The sequence below is a fragment of the Diabrotica virgifera genome, chromosome 6, assembly GCF_917563875.1.
Source record: "Diabrotica virgifera virgifera chromosome 6, PGI_DIABVI_V3a".
NCBI classification, from domain to species: Eukaryota; Metazoa; Arthropoda; class Insecta; order Coleoptera; family Chrysomelidae; genus Diabrotica; species Diabrotica virgifera.
Window position 1 is genome coordinate 178,596,711 of NC_065448.1, and position 22,490 is coordinate 178,619,200.

The following is a 22,490-nucleotide window of genomic DNA, read 5'->3' on the forward strand; positions in this document are numbered from 1 at the left end:
TAAAGTACTACAACAATTCATAAGATTTTAAACATTATTACAATATGTCAAATTTAAAGAGTTTCCCAAGTTCAATGAATACAATATTATAAACATACAAATGTAATAAAAATTATTGTTCGCGAATATTCAATTTGGAATGCGATTTTGTTAATAAAAAAAATACTTATAACTTATGCAAAACCCAAGCGAGGCATTTATATTTATTTCTTTTGCGTTCATTTTCAAATTCGCCGTGCATATATTTTTGTGCATGGCGCTTGAGAGGGAATCACGTGACTAAAAACGACCAACCAACGACCTCGCTTCGGCCATCTTGGCATCTTCATCATAGAAGAGTGATCTTCATCTTGGCGACCTTGCCGTTGCCCGGCCTTGCCTTGCCGTGGATTGTTGTTTGTATTTTGTATTATTTGTGCTTTTTAAGAATATTTTTTTAATTCGGATACTTTTATAATAGCTTTAATAGTATTATTAACATAGTGCATAAAATGGTGTCCTGTTTTTAACGCAGTTGGAGTAGCAGAAACAAATGTAGATAAAAAAATCTGCAGGAATAACGTTTCAATTATGACAGAAGCTCAAAACAAATGACTGTGAATGAAAAGCCCTATTAAAAGGTTAGTATGCAAATATGTAAACGAAAGCATGCCCTGTATTTCAGAAAATAAATTAATACTATTAATACCCTAATAATACTATTCATAAAAAATCTTTTAAGTAACGTAGATATAACAAAGTGAATAAAAGGCATAAATCAGAAGAATTATTATTTTATTTTATAAGTTAATAATTGGTCATATCCATTTATTATTTTAATAATAATTGTGAATAAGCCACAAACTTCGCTTATTCCTAACTAAAATAGTAAATAGAGATAGGTAATAACAAAAGGATTTGTAAAACTAAAATAATTATTTTTGCGTTTTTGCTAGTGTATGCGTTTATAAATAGGATGGTAGACCACACACTATAATATGCAGTACCAACTAATGAATACACAGAATATTATAGTCGATTTGCTAAACTCAGTCTCAGTACTAATTACTGTAATTTTGGCAAAATTGGCCAAAAACAAAAAAAATTACCTACTAAAATCACTAGCCAGTTGTGTCTGAGTTTGGGGAACCGACTATACTAATAAACAATTTCTAAGCTGTTTTATAATAATTTTGTGAGTTCATTAATCATATTTTTTATTTAAAACTAAAATTTGTTAATAATGCTTAGTAATGCATATATTTTGTATTTTTAGCTTTCCAGAAGATCCTGCGAAGAAGACAAGAAAGTATAGATTAGATTTGTTAATAGAGGAGTATGTTCAAAACACTTTTTAGAAAAAGATATTGACAGAACTTCACTTTCATCTGTTCGTTTGAGAGACTGTGCTGTTCCAATAGCTTATGTCACACAGGTATATGCATAACCTAATTAATAATACAGTCCGTACAATATAGATACTGTTGTAATTCATTATCTACATCGGAGATCTAAGTTGACATTGTTGCCCAACTACAAAAAATTTTTGAATTCATTTTAAGTCAAATATATCACATAATTATTGCGAAGTAGATTATACAACAAAACAGATTAATATTCAATGTAAATAAATAAAAACATCAGAAATCGAAAACAAGAATTAAGGTATAATCTTATGTTACAGTTATTAAGGTACCAAGGGTATTATAGGGATATACGTTGACCGAAAGCGTTATTATTATAATACCTGTGGTGCCTTCAACGTTTAATGTCCGACTAAATTATTCTTTATATGCGAAAAATTTGAATGAATTTTGAATTGATTAGTTTTTAAATAAGTACATTTACCAGTAACAGTAGTAACGTAATTGTGGTAACCATAGTTTTAGTTAGGTTGATATTTGTCAACTTGACAGTATCTAAGTCGTTATTTAAATTTAATGCCCAAGGGCGTTATATCGTACTTAACAGACTTCGAAATGTCATTATTTGTCAAATAATGTACCAGTAGGACATTAAAGTAAATAATAAAAACAATAAATATAATGAATACTTATTTGTTTGTGAAAAATCTATTTCTTTGTGGCTTTTTTGTAATTAATTATTCTAATGGGGAAATAAGCCACAATTTACTTGAAAAAATAATTTTATTAAAGTTTCTACTTCCACATCGGATGTCGTTGTCAAAATACAAAATGTTCATTATTATTATTTTATTTATTAAATATTATTTATTTAAACATTATTTAGTATTTATTTTTTTATTATTATTATTTATGCATATTATTACCTGTAAATAATATTTCTTCTGATTGTTAATTGTAAAGGATAGAAAAATTACCTTTTATTTTATTTTCTTTTAGAATCAGCTGAGAGAAGTGGTCTACAAAAAACCAGAAAGGAAACGGAATATGTGGCTACGAAAAGCAAAAGAAAGGTTTACAAAGCAAATGTGACACATTTTTTAATAATATTTAGGAATGTCAGCAAATTACATTAAAAAATGTATGTAAAGATTTTTTGCAATAAAAATGTTTATATTTATCAAGGATGTATTATTTGGTATGGCCATATATCGTCAGTGATGTGACAGTACCTCCTATCTGTTTTTTTCAAGAGATTTGTAAGATAGACTAAAAACTTGTTTCGGCCACCTCCTGTTTTCATATATTTTTTGACTTGTTTTGCAGTAAATTCAACTATCTATTTACTACAAAAAAAGTCAGAATACGTACGAAACCAGAAAGTGACCTTAAAAAATGTTTTTCGTCTCCTGCAAACCTCATGAAAAAACATATAGGAGGTATTGTCACATTACTGACGATATATTTCAGTGAATGTCTAAAAAATATACTGTGAATGTTCAAAGAACGTTCGTAGACATTCATGGAATGTTCTAACAAGACATTCAGTCTAAAAATATACTGTGAATGTCCAAAGAACATTCATGGAATGTTCCAACAAGACATTCAGTCTAAAAAATAGACTGTGAATGTCCAAAGAACATTCGTAGACATTCATGGAATGTTCCAACAGAACATTCTAAGAATATTTAAAATGCTGACACAGCACTTTCCTGGTACTTTCCAGGGACATTCGTGTGCATTTGGGGACATTCCAGGAATGTTTTCAATGTCCTGTGTGTACATTCTAGGAACATTCATGGAATGTTTTGTGTTATTAGGGTTATACAGTAAGCGTAACGTTACTAGATACATAAGAATAAGCAGGTACCTAATTGCTATGCTTATGGGCTAATCTGGTCCGTTCTCAAATGTGACTTTCATCCCTGTCATATTACTATCAAGAAACTATTCAAAATAATTGTTTTTTCATACAAAAAATACATTAATTAATAATATTGTTACTTTGCTTTAAAATAACTTTATTCAAACACCAAAGATATTACAATAATTTAGAACTTTTACAACTTCAAAATAACAACTATAAGAGTCAAATACAACAGCTGATCTAATAGCCGTATTGGCGCTTTACAACCTAAACGTATTCAGGTTCGGGATTAGTCTCCAAGGCGCAGGCGTCAACGTAAACTTATCCTGGACATGTTCAGGATTTTATTCTCCGCGAACAATTTTCGGGAATTTTTTTAAATGCGTTCGCAGAGGCCTGACAACTTGTCGCTGACACCTCTTAACCTCACCTAATATAAATAATATCTACTGTTAATAGATAAATATACAAGGTATATTTATCATGAATTAATATTAATAATTAATTACTAATATTAATTAATAGTAAATATACCTTGTATATTTATATATTAACCGTATCGTATTATTTATATTATTTTAAAGTGCGCATGCGATTTTCTGACAATTTATCACTGACTAGTCGCCGATAGTCTCTACGAACGCTATGTTAATATTCAGTTTCTATATATTATTTTCTGACATTCTAAACGTCACTAGACATAAAAAAAACATTGCAACAAGTTAATGGTCCAGGACTGTAATAGCTCAATGTTCCTATGTGTCTAGCAGGTTGGCGGTTACTGTAGGTATAGGTACCTATGTTAAATAAAAATAATATTTTTAAAATTGAATAAAAGAAAAATTATATTATTTAAATACATTATCTTATATTCAAATAATAATTATTATGTTTGTGTTTATACAGTAGGTACGTAAATCGTTCACCTGGACATAGGGAATATACATTGAGATAATTATCGCAACTGGGCTCTCTCCATAACAATAAGGTTGTTATAATTAAGGGGCATTAACCTCAAAATTGACAATTCATTTCGGCTGACACAAATAAACGTCAAAACATGACAGTGTAGTATATAAATATTTTTGACCTTAGGGAATGGGAAAACTGTGTTTGTTTAATTTTGAAATTAGTTTTGAAATAAAAAAACAATGTGTGCGTACTTTTTACGCACGTAAGAAGTTATACATACTTCTATAATATGATTTCAACGAACTAAATATACTTTCAACAGGTTATTTGTATTTTATTTAAAGATTAAACTAATTTGTACTTACTACTTTCCAAAAATTTTTATTAAAACAATAAGAAAAATAAAAAAAAAATTGAAAACACACGGGGATTCGAACCTGGTACCTCTCGATCTCCGGTCACGCGCTCTAGCACTGCGCTATACTCCCTTTGCTTTGACAGGTTACAAGATTTCCCATACATACTGACAAATTTAATAGACCAAATGAAGTATACAAAAATACTTTAAATATGTATACTTACTATTATTATAAAATATCTTATTCCCGAGGAAGACAAATCCAAAGACACAAAAATTATAATACATATATTTACTAAAAACACTAATAATATATTCTTTTCACGCACACTTTATTTGTGCTACATAAAGATGTATAGCGACTAACATACTGTCGGTGTGCGCATGCGCCAGGGAATGTAAAAATTCACCCTCGTACCTAAAGAAGTATAACTTCAAAAATATTTTTAAAATGAAAGTAAAATTATTAACTCATCAATAATAATCTTTGTTTTTGATTTATTTATGGACAGCCTTGCTTCCAAACTCACTCATTCTATTCGTTCTAACAGCTCTATTGTACCAGAAACTCGTACTCAAACAGAAGCTGCAACTAACACAGGTTAAGGTTGATCTGAACCCCCCCAAAAAAAAAATTGAAGTTCAAAAATTTTGAAAAAATTTGAGAAGGTGTATGTGATTACTAGAAGTATTTTGACAAATTTTGAGCGAACTTCATGTTTTCGTTTTCGAAAAAACTCAAAAATACTCTTTTTTTACAAGTATAAAGCGGGAAAACCAAACATACAATTTTGTTAATTTTCTTACAGCATAAAGATATAATCCTAAGAAATACTTATGAATTTTTTGAAAATTTTTGATCTTACAGTTTTGCCACAATAGGAAAAAATAATATGTTTTGGCTTATAATAAAGCTACCGGTAAGAAATCGGACAAATTTTTAATAACAACATATATAAAACTGTAAGAGTGGAAAATATTTGCAATAAAATGTTGAATATTTTTTCCTAAACATATGAAAAATCTCGTTAAACAAGAATTATATCTTGAATTGCCGCTGTGAATTTGTGCCGCCATGAAGTGACTCCATCTACAACATCGGTAATATTTATGTTCGATAGATAGCAGTACCTTCTGCTAGAATCGCGTCAAACAGAACTTTATCCTAGCAGCGTTGCCATATCAATTACTTTGTACATCAAAACGTGTTATTGTATTATAGTTAGTAGGTAATATAATACAGATATAAGCCTACTATAACGTCTATTTATAACGCATCAACGTGACCTTCTGAAATTAATTTAACTAATTTTCTTGAAATATTGTCAGTCCCCTTGGCCGTATTAGATTTTGATATATTTAGGGCCGGTACTTTTTGTCTCGATTAAACCCGAGTTGGGTTTTTAATGTTTTTAAGTAACATAAAGTTATCTTTTTTATTTGTATTTTTTCATGTATCTCTGAAGCTTTGTATTTGACTATATTTTGAATTGGAGCATAAATAGTCTACTTTTGTCAAATAGTTTTTCTAATAACTACCATCCATGGTGTTTCTCTTTTGTCGCACTTATGTTTATTAAAGATTTTAATTGAAATCATTATTTTATCTTTAAAATTTTCATTGTTCATTACTTTTTGCATTTGTGGTGAGCTAAATTTAAAGGAAACCAATTGGACGATATTTAAATAGATATGGAGTAAGAGTACCTCAATAAATAACCACTTTTGAAATTAATTCAGGATAGGTTAAAAAATATTTTCACCTTCATATTAAAAATAAAAAAAAGGATCAATATAAAAGAAATAATAACAATCAATTTTAAAAATCTTACATCTATATTGATTTCTTCTATGTACAAAAACAACAGAAATAAATAAATATTAGCGAAGACAAAAGAAAAAATGTGTTGACACTTAATAATATGTTAAATAAACGTATTGATTAGTCTGATGCAAGTAGAACTAGAACTGTTATATGGAGCTAATCTGAATCGGTATAAATTAGATGAGAAAGAATAAAATCTAATAAACAGTTTCTTTGAGAGCAGAAAGAGAAAGAGTATGGAATATTAGAAAATGAAAACGGCGCGGCAGAATAATCATCGATAAAGAAGTAAAAAAGGAAACGCGATAACGATATCTGGAACAATTGTTTTATCTGATAAGACACGAAGAAAAGCCAGAAATTGCTATCAAAACTGTTTCTTTTAGCTGTAACCTTTCTGATGTTTTTGTGTCCAGCATGCCTACTACGATACGGTCTCGGATCAATTCCTCCTTCAGTTGCCCATAATTACTATGTTCTGCTAAGGTATGTAGGCTAGTAATAAATAAGTCAATGGTTTCACCTGGTTTTTGTACTGTAGAATTGAATTTGAAACGTTCATATATAATATTACGTCTAGGGATAAAATATTTGTCAAAAACATTTACAACTTCCTCGTAAGTATCTGGAATTTTTTGAAATTGTATCAAAATATCTTCGGATTCTACTCCCATAAGGGACACTAGGATATCTATTTTTTGTTTTTCTGTCTTTTGGAGCTGTCCTGATACCGACATGTAGCGTTCCAGCCTCTTCCTCCATGCAGGCCAAATTGCTGGGGCCAAAAAATTGAATTTATCCGGAGGGTTAACATTCAATGGTGCTGGACTTACTATACCTTGAGTATTTGCATCAGGAGTAGTATTAGTAGACATTTTCAGTGTTACTTTATGTCGGGTATGATTTCAACCACAATTGACCACAATGCAGAATATTTTCTTGCCCCTTAACCTTGCTTTGCTACTCTTGGCATGTGCTAGTGGTTAATGGGTAATATAGTTTTATACTTAAAATATACATGCTGCACTCAACACCGCCGCCACCATGTTTAGTTGGGTTCTTTAATAATGACTATTAAGTACTCTTGATTAAGATATCTTTATTTAGTTTGATCATCTTACATCGCTTGTCCCGGTCCCGGTACCGGTTCCCCGGATCAGACCTAACCTAACTTCATCCTAATCCTTGTTCACCTATATGACATCTATATAGGCAACCAAAGATACACTAACAGAACAAAAACAAAAAATATAGTAAAGCAATGTGGATTGTTTGTGTGCTTGGAAAAAGGTTATCGGTATTCAGCCCGAGAATATACACCTCTAGAGACAGCCAAATCCATAAAAACATGTAGCTTGTTAAGTGAATGTCCCTAAAGAAAACAATAACTTCTTCTTTAGCCTGTTTGCATCCACTCCTGGACAAAGGCCTCCCATGAGTTTTCCACTCTTCTCTGTTTTGTGCTCTTTGGTACCAGTTTCTCCCCACTTTTGCTTTGAAGTCATCTAACCATCGTTTTTGTGGTCTTCCTCTGCTACTACTATGCTCGCGTGGTCTCCAATGTACAATGTTCTCGTCCACCTTTCGTTGTTTTGCCGTGCCACGTGTCCTATCCAGTTCCATTTCATTTGCGCAATTCTTCCAGTTACATATTCCACCTTCGTCCTGTTTCGTACGTCCCATTTCAAATACGTTCTCTCAGAGATACTCCTAACATAGCTCGTTCGATGGCCCTCTGTGTTCTTAATCTATTGGCTGATAACCCTGTAAGTGTCACGGTATCCACTCCATCAGTCATAACTGGTAGAATACAACTGTTGAATACCCTTTTTTCTAGGTTTATTGGTATCTTTTTGTTTTTCAACACATCACTGAGTCTTGCAACTGCTGCCCAAGTAATTCGGATTCTTCTAGTTATCTCTGCCGTTTGATTCTGTTTGCCTAGCTTGATCGTGTGACTCTTCGACACTTTCGATCTGACTTCCATCTAAGTCGATTCTGATATTTTGATTTGTCATCACTTTTGTTTTATTTAAATTTATTTTTAAACCGCTTTTCTTCTCAGATTCCTGTTTAAGCATCTTTAGTATGTAGATTAGTTCTTCTGTATTGTTGCTTATGACCACTATGTCATCGGCAAATCTTAGATGACTTAAAAATTTAAGTGACAATTTAACTTTTTCTTCTAAGACATAAGGCATCTTCTAATTCAATAGTAAATAATTCTATATTCTATATCTGGAATCAATCCTTGCGTTATTCATTCCGTCTAATACGGCCCAGAGTTCTATGGAATCGAATGCCCTATTGTAATCAACAAATGCTGAATGAAGAGGTTCATTGTATTCGTTACACTTTTCGAGAAATGTCCTTATTGTCTGTAGGAGTAGGTGTTCTACGGTACTATAACCTTTGCGATATCCCGCTTGTTCAACAGGCTGGTAACTATCGAATTTATCTGATAGTCTGTTGGTCATTATTGTGGTAAGCAGTTTGTACGGATGTGGTAACTGACTTATTGGTCTGTAATTTTCGAGTTTGTGTTTGCCTCCTTTATTTTGTAGTAGAAGTAGCTGCGCATTTTGCCAAGTGGTTGGAATAGCAATATCAAAGAGGCACTTCTTCATTAGGATTTTAACTGCTTCCAAGGTAGTTTCACCTCCATCTCTAATCATCTCTTTTGTTATTCCGTCGTCTCTATATTTTCCATTTTTCATTTGATTTAAGGCATTTATAACTTCCTCGTTAGTAATAAACCATACCATTATAATAACTTTAGTAATAAACTATACCATTTATACTACAGCCAACGATCAAATGTGTAATTTGGAGAAGTGTCAGAAGAAATGGAGATAAGGAGAGGGGCCAGGCAAGGTTACATACTGTCACCGTTATTGTTTAGTTCTTATTCTGAAGAAATCACACAAGAAGCTTTGGTAAACGAGACAGTCGGCATAAAAGTGAATGGAAATTTAATTAATAACATTAGGTATACCGACGATACAGTCATAATATCAGACAACTTGGAAGACTTAGAAAGAATAATGAACAAAATATTAAGATATATGTAATGGAGAATACGGACTCTCCCTTAACCTCAAAAAACCAAAATTTATGAAAAATAGCAAGAACAACAATATAAATGAAATATTAACGGTAGGCGGCCAGCAGTCTGAGAGAGTAAAAAAATATACTTACTTGGGAACGATAATCACAGAAAATAACGATTAGACTGCAGAAATAAGAGAGAGAATTGAAAAAGCACGTGCCAACTTCGTGAAAATGAAAAAGATTTTATGCAGCAAAGATCTGATATTGGCCCTCAAAATAAGGCTAATTAAATGTTATGTACACAGTGTGCTTTACTATGGAACTGAATCATGGACATTAAATCGAAATGCAATAAATCGACGGTTCTCTTAGCAAGACAGAGACGAACTAGTTTTGGTGTTAGTGAAATAGTTTTCAGTATTTTTTTCTGTTAAGTCATTTTTAATATCTTTATTATAACCTTTTTTGTCTTATTCTGAGGTATCTCATGAAACTGATTACGCAAAAAGATCTCATGGGAATATTTTTCCCAAGAAACGCGAGGTTTTCGCCTTGCTTAAACATATTTTGCGAAATTTAAAATCAAAATCCTATTATTACATCTACAGATGCATATAAAATATGATACATCCATGGCCGTCGTCCACATGTTTACAAAAAACATATTATTTCCATAATCTATAAGCGCTAAAACAAATTTAGCAATTTCCCTATTCTACTTTGCAAAATTCATATAGTATCACAACACTTGGATTATACATTTGAGGCATTCGCACTGTCCGTCAACGTGTTAAAAGGTTTATGTGTATAAACAAAATTTGTGCAATGTAATACACTTTTACATGATTTGTCGACAGTGAATGGAAGAGGTCGTAAAATTTTATTACCATCTTTCAGTGTCAGTGTGAGATAAGATGAATTCCTTACTAACTGGAATATTTAGTTACAGAGAAACATAATATGTAATTAGTCTATATTGTGAGGTCGCTCCCGTCTGAAAAAAATTCTTATTTGGTTTCTTTGCGGATTCCTATTCAAAAATGTCCCCTTTAAATAAATCAGAAGAGTGCCAGCGAAATTTTTGGGCAAAAATTGTTAAAAAAAATGTTTCTAAACAAATTCACAAGATTACCATTTTTTGTCCAGGAAAATATTTTTTCTTGTTTTTTTGGTCATTCTAAGCAAGAAAAATATCTTGTCATTTTTTTCAAAAGTTGATAGTTTTCGAGTTAGAGGTGAACTAAAATCTGAAAAATGCGAAGATAGACATTTTCGAGGCGTAAAAACTCATATTTAAATTATTATATTTAAGGTTGGCAAGTCCTTAAAGTGAAGTTTAAACATTCATTTTTGAAATTCTGAGTAGTAATCGGGTCTAACTTCAATTTAGACCGTTGTTTTTTAATTGTTAATTATGCGCGTCGATCCGATTTTAATGCCAATGCAGCAGGGTCTATTTCAACAATTTCCTATTTTGCCCTGTAATTCTTTAGGTTTTTTGGCTTCTTCTAAACAAAAAAGATATCTTCTCATTTTTCTGAGAAGTTAACAGTTTTCGAGTTACAAGGGATTTAAAATCTGAAAAAATTGCGAGAATACACGTCGCTTGCTGAGAACATTAGTGACGTAACTTCAAAAACGTAGTTTGTAGCGCCTTAACTGTATCATGTATGGATATTGCACGTAGAATATAATATGTTTTAATGTAATACCGCCACATGTTGCGAGTGCTAGGGGTATTTTACAGAAACGTTTGCACAATATTCCGAAGTATGGGAGAGTTGTAGAAGGAAGTAATAGGACAAACAATTTATGTTTTTATTTAACTATAAACAAATTAAGGAGAAGAGCATGCAAAATATTTTTATGAATACCCTTAATATTGGAGATCGATTTATTCGAACAAGTTGGGCTAAGTCAAAAGAGTATAACATCGTTCAGAAAGATAATAGAGGAAATCATCAAAACGCACAACTATAAACGAGAAACTTAAGGAAACCGTAAGAAAACACATAAATAGCTTTGAGCGCGTAGTCTCACTATTTAAGAGCTCAAACTCGTAGAGAATTCCTTGATATATCATTAACCTTAGCTTAGATGTATAGATACTACAAAGAGTAACGAGAAGAAAAGCAGTTGCCATCTGTCAAAAGATGTACATATGAAACATTTTTTAACACAGAATGTAATATTTCTTTTTTTAAACCGACGAAAGATCACTGCGCAACTTATGAGGTGTATAAACAATGCAATCAAGAAGAAAAATAAAAAGCCCAAGAACAATACACACGTCACATTCGTAGTAAAGAAAGAAGCCGAGAAGAAAAAGCAAAAAATATTACAAATCCTACATAAAAAATAATAAACTCATAGTAGCTTGCTTCGATTTGCAAGCAGTATTACCTACACATTGCGGAGATATTTCTACATTTTTTTATAAGTCCTGTCTCAATTGCTTTAATTTTACGATTTTCGAAGCAGCATCGCAAACAGTTCCTGCTGTTTTGGCACGAGGCCATTGCTATGCGAGGAGCAAATTAAATTGCAACATGCCTCTCTAGCTATCTATCTACTTTACCTTCAGGAAAAGATATTATTTTTTATTCCGACAACTGCGTTGGCAAGAATAAGAATAAGGCGGTTTTGGTGGTACTTATGTACTTATATGCAGTTACGCATGCTGAAATAAATAACATTACTCACAAATTTTTTACTGTTTGTCATACCCAAAATGAGGGTGATTCGATGCATGCAGTAATCGAGAAAGCAAAAACACAGTTTAACTCAATTCATGTCAGTGGCCACCTCTAATAAGTGCTGCAAAAAGAAAAACGGTAGGCCCTATAAAGGGAATGAAATGGACGCTGAAGACTTTTTTGACTTCAAGTACCTTTCAAAAATTTTTGGGCAAAAATTCACCAAAAATTCGGATAACGAGAAAGTAATATGGAATAATATACAAATTCTTAAAGTAGAAAAGTGTTTTCCTACAAAATTTTTTTACAAAGTTAACTTTGACTATACAACCTATAAAACTATTGACCTTTCTACTCGTCGTTTTTCTGATAATGATAATATTTTAGAGCAATATAACTCAAAACCAGCCTACGAAAAGCCTCCTACTGTAGGAGAGAAAACAAAAGAGCATTTACTGGAATTATGCAAAAAAATCTTATTGCAAATGTACATCAATCATTTTATTTCAATTTGTTGAGTTAATTTCACTTTGTTGTGATTTATAATATACAATAATTATAATTATTAGATAAATTTATCTAGTAAACTACCATTTATAACTTTGTCTGGTTTTTCATTGTTAATCTGTATAATCGTAGCAGTTATGGTTGATGAGTTATTTAAAAATATAATGCAATACCGCCATATCTTACAAATATTTATAATGGTTAAATATTGCTTGTTTTTCAAAAAAGATATCCATTCGTGTGCTATTGAATTACTAATATTCTAATATTCAATTACTTGTCTTAAAATATCTATTTTGTAGAAGAAGAAAACCGCAGTTGTATCGGTATTGAATGGGATGTGCGATATATTAAGATAAATGAGCTTTTAAGCTTCGAAAAAGCGTATTATCGCATTTTTCAGATTTTAAATCGCCCCTAACTCGAAAACTATCAACTTTTGAGAAAAATGACAAGATACCTTTCTTTCCAATTTCTGGCCAAAAATTTCGCCCTCAAATTTCCTTCCGCAAAGAAACCGAAACATAATTTTCTTTCAGACGGGAGCGGCCTCACAACATGGACTAAATGTTTCTTGCTATTAACATTGTTATTAGGCGTTGATAAAATTACTGTTTAAACAATTTGGCATCATAGCCAATTGAGCCGATGGGTAAAAGTGTTCAGGTTTCTACATATTACTGAGTCATCATGTAGAAATCTACAATTAAGTTGAAAATGTTACCACAATGGCATGCTACAGTAGAGCCATCTCTAGGATCAGAAACAAATTAATTGAGGGTTCATATCAACCTTAAAGCAGTTGCCACAATTATCTCAATGTATATTCCCAATGTTCAGCTGAACGATTTACGTACTGTATCAATAAAGCATAGGTACGTTGTTTACGTTTAGGTTTGATAAATCAGTCAAAGTCAACTAAATTTTAAATTGGGCATTAATAAAATATAATTGATATTTGACAAAATAAGATATTTAACAATGCAATTTTAGTATAGTTTGAAATGAATTTATGTTATGGCGAGCACGCCACTGGGCCACTGTGTGTGTTTTTTTTTCAATATTTAGACTACATCAGAGATTATAAACACCCACGCTGATAATTATTTCGAGGAGTCAGAGAAATGTTCAAGGACTATGAAAGGTTTTATAGTTTGTATTCATTAATTGAGTATCGTTTTGTACTCTAAGCTGTTTGCATAGGTGTAACCAGGATGATCCTAAGGGGGGGGGGGGTTACAACTACTGGAAGTCTCTGAGGGGTATGGTGTTAAGCGTATAGAGCTCAAAGTCCATCCCAATGGGGGGTTATAACCCCCAAAACCCCCTGCTTACGCCTATGGCTGTTTGTGCACTTCCTTCAGAGTTTCGTTACTTAATTCTCCAACAAACACTGGAGACCGGAAGTTGAATTTGAATTATTGTTAAAATTAAATGGAATTTGTATGCATTCTGTGATGAAATTATTCAATTAGCAACATAACATTAAACTTCAATGTATTCGAAAAAAATTAGTGTCGAGATTCCTGTCAAAATAACTGACATAAATAAAATATAAAGTACACTTAGCTTACAACCGCGAACAATTCAAACTAATCGGACACTACGAATGATTACGAACCGTTACGAGCTTGCCGGTCTCCAGTTACATCACGACTTCAGGATGTGCAATATACAGGGTGTAACAAAAATACAGGTCATAAATTAAACCACATATTCTGGGACCAAAAATAGTTCGAATGAACCTAACTTACCTTAGTACAAATATGCACACAAAAAAAGTTACAGCCCTTTGAAGTTACAAAATGAAAATCGATTTTTTCGAATATGTCGAAAACTATTAGAGATTTTTTGTTGAAAATGGACATGTGGCATTCTTATGGCAAGAATATCTTAAAGGAAAATTATAGTGAAATTTGTGCACCCCATAAAAATTTTATGGGGGTTTTGTTCCCGTAAACCCCCCCCCCCAAACTTTTGTGTCCGTTTCAAATAAAATATTATTCTGATGCCATTAGTTACATTAAATATTTTTAAAACTTTTTTGCCTCTTAATATTTTTTCGATAAGGCAGTTTTTATCGAGTTGCGGCTTCTTTTTTAATATGTTTACATAAAAATTATATGAGGGTTTTGTTCCTTTAAACCCCCCAAATGTTTGTATACGTTCCAATTAAACTATTACTGTGGTACCATTAGTTAAACACAGTATTTTTAAAACTTTTTTGCCTCTTTGTATTTTTTTGATAAAGCATCTTTTATCGAGATGTGGCTTCTTTTTTAATATGGTCCAAAATATACCTAAAAATGTAAATCATAAATAAATTTTCATATTATTACCAAGTCTCCAGAATCGTACTTTACCATATACAAATATGTGGTGGATTTGACAAATATTAAAATATCTCGATAAAAACTGACTTTTGGAAAAAGTACTAAGAGACAAAAAGTTTTTAAAAACTGGTGTTTAACTAATAGCGCTACAATAATAATTAAATTGAAACGTACACAAAAGTTTGGGGGGGTTTAAAGGAAACAAACCCCCATAAAATTTTTATGGGGTGTCCAAATTTCATTATAATTTTTTCTTAAAATAATACTGCCATAACAATACCACATGTCCATTTTTAATAAAAAATCTCTAATAGTTTTCGATATACTGGAAAAAATCGATTTTCATTTTGTAACTTCAAAGGGCTGTAACTTTTTTTCCGTGCACATTTGTACTAAGGTAAGTTAGGTTCAATCGAACTATTTTTGGTCCCAGAATACGCGATTAAATTTATGACCTGTATTTTGTTACACCCTGTATTATCTTGTTATTTATAGTATCATGAAGCACACATAATTTTATACAGAATAAAAGTGGCGCAGTCAGTAGGATATCCAATTAGAAAAAGTAAAGCCTTTTTTTAATCGATTTTGACCGTTAATTGGGAAATTGGAGAATTAATGACTTAGTATTTGAGTTCCGAGTGTAAGGCCACGAGGAAGGAAAACAGAAGGAACCCGTAAGCAACTTTGAAGAATTCCAAGTGTAAGGCCACTTGTATAAAGCCACAAAGTAATTCGGAAGTTCTGGGGAGGCGCAACTAGCAACTTCGTGAAATCTTCTCAGCAAGCTTCAGTGAAAAGCCACTCGACCCTGGAAACGGTGAAGCATCTCCACAGAAGAAGCAACAACATCCCGGCTACCATACCGACTACATACAGTTTAGAATTTCGACCAGTTCCAGTGTAAAGCCACTTGATATGGGAAAGTGCAACGTTTTCCACCCGTTCTCTACCCGTTCCAGTGTAAAGCCACTTGATCTGGGAAGCTGCAACGTTTTCGACCCGTTTCAGTGTAAAGCCACTAGATCTGGGAAGCTGCAACGTTTTCGACCGTTCCGGTGTAAAGCCACGTTCTCACGGAAGTACTTGAGGTTAGTCGAATTATATTCATTTTGTATTTGTTTTCATTTTTTTATTTACTCTGCTTCATTATTTTCAAACTTTTAAGATATCATATCTAGTATTTGCATTTTTTTATTTGTTTAATTTATTTTTGGTAAATGCAATGGCAATTAGTAACGTAACAGCAACTGCGGCAACAATAATTTCAGTCAGTACTTCTAATAATTATATTAATTGTGAGAAAGCTATCAAGCTTATAAATGTTTTAATGGGTCCTCATCAAAACTACATTATTTTATAGTTTCTGTTTATTTGATTTGTATAAAATTTGACACAGAATTTCCAATTTTACCTTTTATTTTAAAAAGCAGATTAAAGGGAATCATATTATTTTCATCTGATCGAGAACATAATATATTTAGTCCAAATAATATACAAGACAATCAAGTCCGAAGTAATATTAGCAACTTCACCGAAAAAATTGATGCTCGTAAACTAAAATTATTAGACCATCTCGATAAAATATTACAAACAAAAATAAAGGATATTCAGCACAATCCTTCGGTTAAAACAAACAAACCGGCAGACGCTCTGTCAAGTGATCCAATAAACCATATCTATCGAAAAGAAAAGGAATTTGCCGAATTTCAGAATGTTAAAGCTAACTTGGTTTTAAATAATTTTTTATAATTAACGAGCCAGTCTTAGACATTAATAATAAAAATATTTTATATCCTTATAATGAGAATAACAGAAATTATTTTGAACTTATAAATTATAGTTCTCCTGGTATTGGTGACTCAGATTTTGAAAAATAGTTAAAATTAAACAACACCACTGCCTGGAAAATTTTAATATCTGTCGACCTTTTCTTTTTTTATAAACAAAAGACATGCTAACTGTTATTATAGATAATATCCAACGAAATTTGCGCAAGCTTTATTTTAACCGTATGCTATTATATTTTGTGACGTTATTACTTGTAGGAAGTTGAAGTGTAACACGGCAAGTAGTAGATATGAACTTTTATTATCCATATTATAAGGGAATTTAATCAGTAATAATTGCAACATGTAATTCGATTACCTTGTGGTACACACTTCATCTATTGCCTTCTCATAACAACAAAAGTAGAATGAGTTATTGCCGGTTGGTTTCTTTGTTTCATGTGGCCCTACCTGCCCTGTGCGGAGCATGTCCAGAGAGGCTCTACACTACAAGCCAAAACTACAAAGCTGCAAAAGAAGCTCTTCTTGGACACCCCAGCTTCGGTCTTCAGGAGGGAGGTGTTATGGCGAGCACGCCACTGTGTGTGTTTTTATTTCAATATTTAGACTACTTCGGAGATTATAGACACCCCCGCTGATAATTTCGAGGTGTCAGAGAAATGTCCAAGAACTATGAAAGGTGTTAAGAAATAGTTTGTATTTATTTATTTAGTATCGTTTTGTACCCTAAGCTGTTAACAACTCAATAAACTTGTGCATTTCCTTAAGAGTTTCGTTACTTAATTCCCCAACGCACACACATCATTTTATACAGAATAAAAGTTTTATTAAGAACTTTAAAAATGTTATGATTACATTTTTGTATAATGCCTCCCCTTTAACGGGGGTAATAATAAATAGACTCCGCCATATATTATAATAATTCGGTAACGTTGACGATTTAAATATCCTTACACGAAATAGTTACTATACTTCATCAGTTAAATATTTTACTTCTATAAGCGCCCTATTTCATAATAAAGTTAAAGTGGACTTAATATTTAAAGTTGACTTTAACTATAGCAATTGCATTGTAAAGGTATCAACTTAAATTTAAAGTCCACTTTAACTTTATTATGAAATCGAGCGTAAGATAAATGTTATCAACTGGTATTTTATACCTAAATAAGTATTGGGATCATCCTCATGGTCCATTTCATCAATAATTGCTTTGGGGAATCTGCTGCTACCCTCGGATGCTACACTTTGATCACCAATTGATATAACGTCAATCATCTCGTGGTCTGGTAGATTATTGTAATCCTCTTCAATAATGTCATTCCCTTCATATGTATTTAAATCGTCTTGAAAATTTTGGTCTTCTTCAAAATCCTCTTCAATAATGTCATTCCCTTTATCTGTATTTAAATCGTCTAGAATATTTTGGTCTTCTTGAACCTTACTTTGATCCTCTTCAGACGCAATAATCTTTTGGAACTAGAAAACAAATAAACAAGTTTTGAGTATTTATCAATATAAAACATATTATGACATCTAATCTTATAAAAGCCTAATGCAACAAGTCACGCAGTCGCGCAGTCTGTCCGAGACATTTGTCGATATGCAAACATATTAAATGACGTTTAATAAACGTCATATTATTTTTTTTATATCTTTTTTATAAAAGCTTCAGAATAACTGAACCGATTTAGCTAATTTCGACTTTGAAACATTTGTAGAAATCCGAGGTAGGTTTAGAAGGTGAGAAAATGTGATGAAATCGTAAAAAAATACTAAACAGAACAATATTATTTTCACATACAGTTATAATAGAGAGATATCGCAAATGCCTTTTTATCGCACGCTAATAGCGGAATACGCTATTTTGACATGTACGCAAGCGCAGAGTGAATGTTACGCTAATACCGGATAACGTGTCCTGATATTTAGGTTGAAATAAGGGACGGTAATAACGTTAACGCTAATTTGACATTTGGGATGAAACATAAAAATAATTTATAGAATACAAAATTTTATAAACTAAATACTGTGAATCATCTTGTTTCTTGTGTTGAGAAACACGTTGCGTTCTTATTTTGTTTACAATAGATTACTTTTTGTGGTTAGGATATTAGTTATTCAGATATTTTATATTATTTTAATACTGATTATTTATATTTATTGTTTGTCAAACCATTAAAATTAAAATACATGTCAACCTGCTCAATATACAAATTCATTTTTCAATAAAAAACAATTACAGTATTCCTCAACATTAATTTCTAGGTTACATTTTAATCCCAAAAGTCGGTTGTCAAAATAACGTTAAGCCCCGCCCCCAGAACATTTGCGATAACTCTCTTGATGCCTGTGTTGGAATCTTGTTGGAATACAGAATACACGGTTATCCCTTATTTACGTCTTGACGTTTGCCTTTGCGATATCTCTCTATTAGATTGATGTCACTAAAAACTGTAGCTATCTTCGCGTCTATTTATTTTTTTACATTGACCGCGAATGAGTTCGAATCCCTACCAGTGAGAACTTTTTTATTTTTTAAATCCCTAATTTTTATCTTTTATTATTTTAAATCTTATAAATGATTAAAAAATCAATCAAATTAAAATTAAATAAGTAACCAGTCTATATCTTCCACAATTACATCATATTTAACATAGCCTGTAATTTTTAAATCGAATACTTCTTATCGCTACCTAAGGTAATAATGATAATGAATAAACATAAAAATATTATGAATAAAATAGACTAAAATAAAATAGGTAATCTTCTTTTATTCGTCACAAACCGGTAGTTTTATTTTTTAAATATAACAATAATAATAAAAATTAAATAATTAAACATAAATATAGGATATTAATAATAATAATAAAGGTAATAACGAGAATGTAAATAATGAATACATTCTATATTATATTTAATACATTAAGGGCCGGTTGTTCGAACGCTAATCAACAATGATCATTATCAAATAATTAATTACTGTCAATGTCAACTTTGTTTGGGTTGTTAAAAAGTCTGTGGAGTCTATAATCAATTAATATAACAATAATTATTAACATAATTAATAATAAATCTCATAATTGTAATTAATTATGTTTTCAGCAACCCAAACAAAGTTGACATTGACAGTTTTGGTTACAGTAATTAAATATTTGATAATGATCATTGTTGTTTAGCGTTCGAACAACCGGCCCTAGATCAAACAAAGTGACAAAATCGGAAGGTTTAATATATACGCTCTGAGCTTCGCTGGTGGCGCTCCTAGCGGATTACTAATTCAACTATCAACGGTAATTTTTAAATTTATTATTTAATTGTTATCGCTTAATATTTTACAACGCAAAAAAGTAATTAAATTGTAATCGATTTTTTTAAGATTTTGCTAATCATTTTGACGTTCTATTGATAAAATATGAATTTCTTACTTCGGATACTTGCACAATTATCGTGTAGATGGCGCTAAGCTTAACAAATTAATTTATAATTACATATTACAGTACAGTAAAATAAATAGAACAGTAAAAAAACTTAATTCAGTATTTAAAACGTAAGTATATTTAAGGTAAAAATATATAAGTACCACCCACATAACAATTTCATGTTCTTAGTAGATTCATAGAACATACTTTTCAGAAAAAGTATATACTTAGAATATGCGTAATTACCATTGCGAATGTGCAAAGCACATACTGAGTATATACTACATTACAGTACTTAAACGTTCTATGTATATACTTAGAATGTACTACCGCACTTCTTTTCAGTATATACGAAGAATATACTTTTTAGAACATTCCAAGGACGTGCTATAAACCTTCTATTTATATACTTAGAACGTACTACCGCACATCTTTTTAGTTTTTATACTAAGAACGTACTTTTTAGAATATTCCAAGGAAGTGCTATAGACCTTCTATTTATATACTTAGAACGTACTACTGCACATCTTTGTATTAGAAGAATATATTTTTAAGGATATTCTAAGAAAGTGCTATCAAGTGCTATACAGGGTGGTTCATCTTATTCGCCTCGGTCTCTGTACGGAAAACCACTTGATATTTTAAAAAAATTTCTTCACAGAAATATACAGGGCCTTTAATACTACAACCTAAAAATAATGTGAATTATACAGGGTGTTCCAAAAAAGAGTGGTATATCAAAGTTATATTTTTTCTTATGGAATGCCCTATATCTGATGACATTATTGAATTGACCTTGAAAAATAAGCTATACTTTCATAAGGGTTCCCTATACCTAAATACAGGGTGTTTTGATTTATTTCGATTTTTATAAAAATGTAAGGTTTTAGAAAAAAATAAATATCTACGAATCTAAGAAGCAGTAACAAATTCTTTCTTGGATCTTAATAATAGACTATTTAGCATACTTAAACAAATGCTTATTGCAACAAAATTTCTTACAGGGTGGTCAAAATATGAGATTGTTCTATTAACAAATTCAAGCTGTAATAACTTACTTATTTTAAATGGAACACCCTGTATCTTACTAGTCTATCGCGTAGAAAATTTGCTTAGCTTTCAATTTGTATTAGGGTTTCTATACCTATCTTTTTACAGGGTGGTCAAAATATTAGATTGTTCTATTAACAAATTCAAGCTGTAATAACTTACTTATTTTAAATGGAACACCCTGTAGCTTACTAGTCTATCGAGTAGAAAATTTACTTAGCTTTCAATTCTTATTAGGGTTTCCTATACCTATCTCCCTTCATTTTTTAAATATTTAAAGATTTCCTAATTTGTAAGCTTTAAAAATTAGAATTAAGTACCTATGTCGTGGTTATGTACAACACATCACCAACACCGGCAATATACTTAGACAAGATACTATCATTAATAATAAAATTTTCATTGTTATCATGTAATCACACAGAGTGTTGTATTATTTTAGTTGATTTTGGCCTACATGTGAAATTGAATAATATGTTTATTTTAAACTGCATACCCTATATTAGATGCCGTATTCTGGAAGATATTTAAATTATATTTCATTCCGTATAAGTATTTTCCATATCTTAACCCAACGGTTATTAAGTAAATTTAAGAACGCCACTTTTTGTTTGAATCTTTAAATCGCAATTACAAACAATTAAATGCAATGGCTACTTTGACGAAAACGAGCCTATTGTACAAAAATATGTAAAAATGGGTATTTACAGAATAACATGGGAATTTATATTTACAGAATAACATGTGTATTGAGAATGTTAACATGGAATTGAAGAGATTTTAAATATCTTCCATTATAAAGAATAGAATATCGAGTATGTCATTTAAAATAAGAACACTCTGTGTGATTAAATGATAAAAATGTGAATTTTATTAATGAAACTATCTTGACTAAGATATTTAAGTATATTGCCGGTGTTGGTGATGTGTTGTACATAACCACGACATAGGTACTTAATTCTAATTTTTAAAGCTTACAAATTAGGAAATCTTTAAATATTTAAAAAATGAAGCTAGATAGGTATAGGAAACCCTAATAAGAATTGAAAGCTAAGTAAATTTTCTACTCGATAGACTAGTAAGATACAGGGTGTTCCATTTAAAGTAAGTAAGTTATTACAGCTTGAATTTGTTAATAGAACAATCTAATATTTTGACCACCCTGTAAAAAGATAGGTATAGGAAACCCTAATACAAATTGAAAGCTAAGCAAATTTTCTACGCGATAGACTAGTAAGATACAGGGTGTTCCATTTAAAATAAGTAAGTTATTACACCTTGAATTTGTTAATAGCACAATCTCATATTTTGACCACCCTGTACGAAATTTTGTTGCAAT

The 22,490-nt window shown here is 31.2% G+C and overlaps 1 protein-coding gene and 1 long non-coding RNA gene across 5 annotated transcripts in view; one reads left to right on the top strand and one right to left on the bottom strand.

The window, feature by feature from the left end:
- LOC126887043 (uncharacterized) overlaps window positions 1-22,490 on the bottom strand; it is a 132,279-nt gene that overhangs the window by 47,608 nt on the left and 62,181 nt on the right. For 3 of the 4 annotated variants that reach the window (XR_007698935.1, XM_050654363.1, XM_050654362.1), the window contains exon 5: window positions 17,843-18,158. Coding sequence is in view for 3 of the 4 variants with exons in the window: in XM_050654363.1 (XP_050510320.1) it covers window positions 17,843-18,158 (316 nt within the window). In the remaining variant the exon portion in view is untranslated. Of the gene's footprint in view, window positions 1-3,401; window positions 4,008-17,842; window positions 18,159-22,490 lie in introns of those variants that run through there. The other variant, XM_050654364.1, reaches the window with a different exon arrangement.
- Window positions 320-2,523, top strand: LOC126887045 (uncharacterized). The gene is made up of 3 exons (XR_007698936.1): window positions 320-620; window positions 1,256-1,414; window positions 2,343-2,523. It is a non-coding gene; the product is annotated as an uncharacterized LOC126887045 (long non-coding RNA).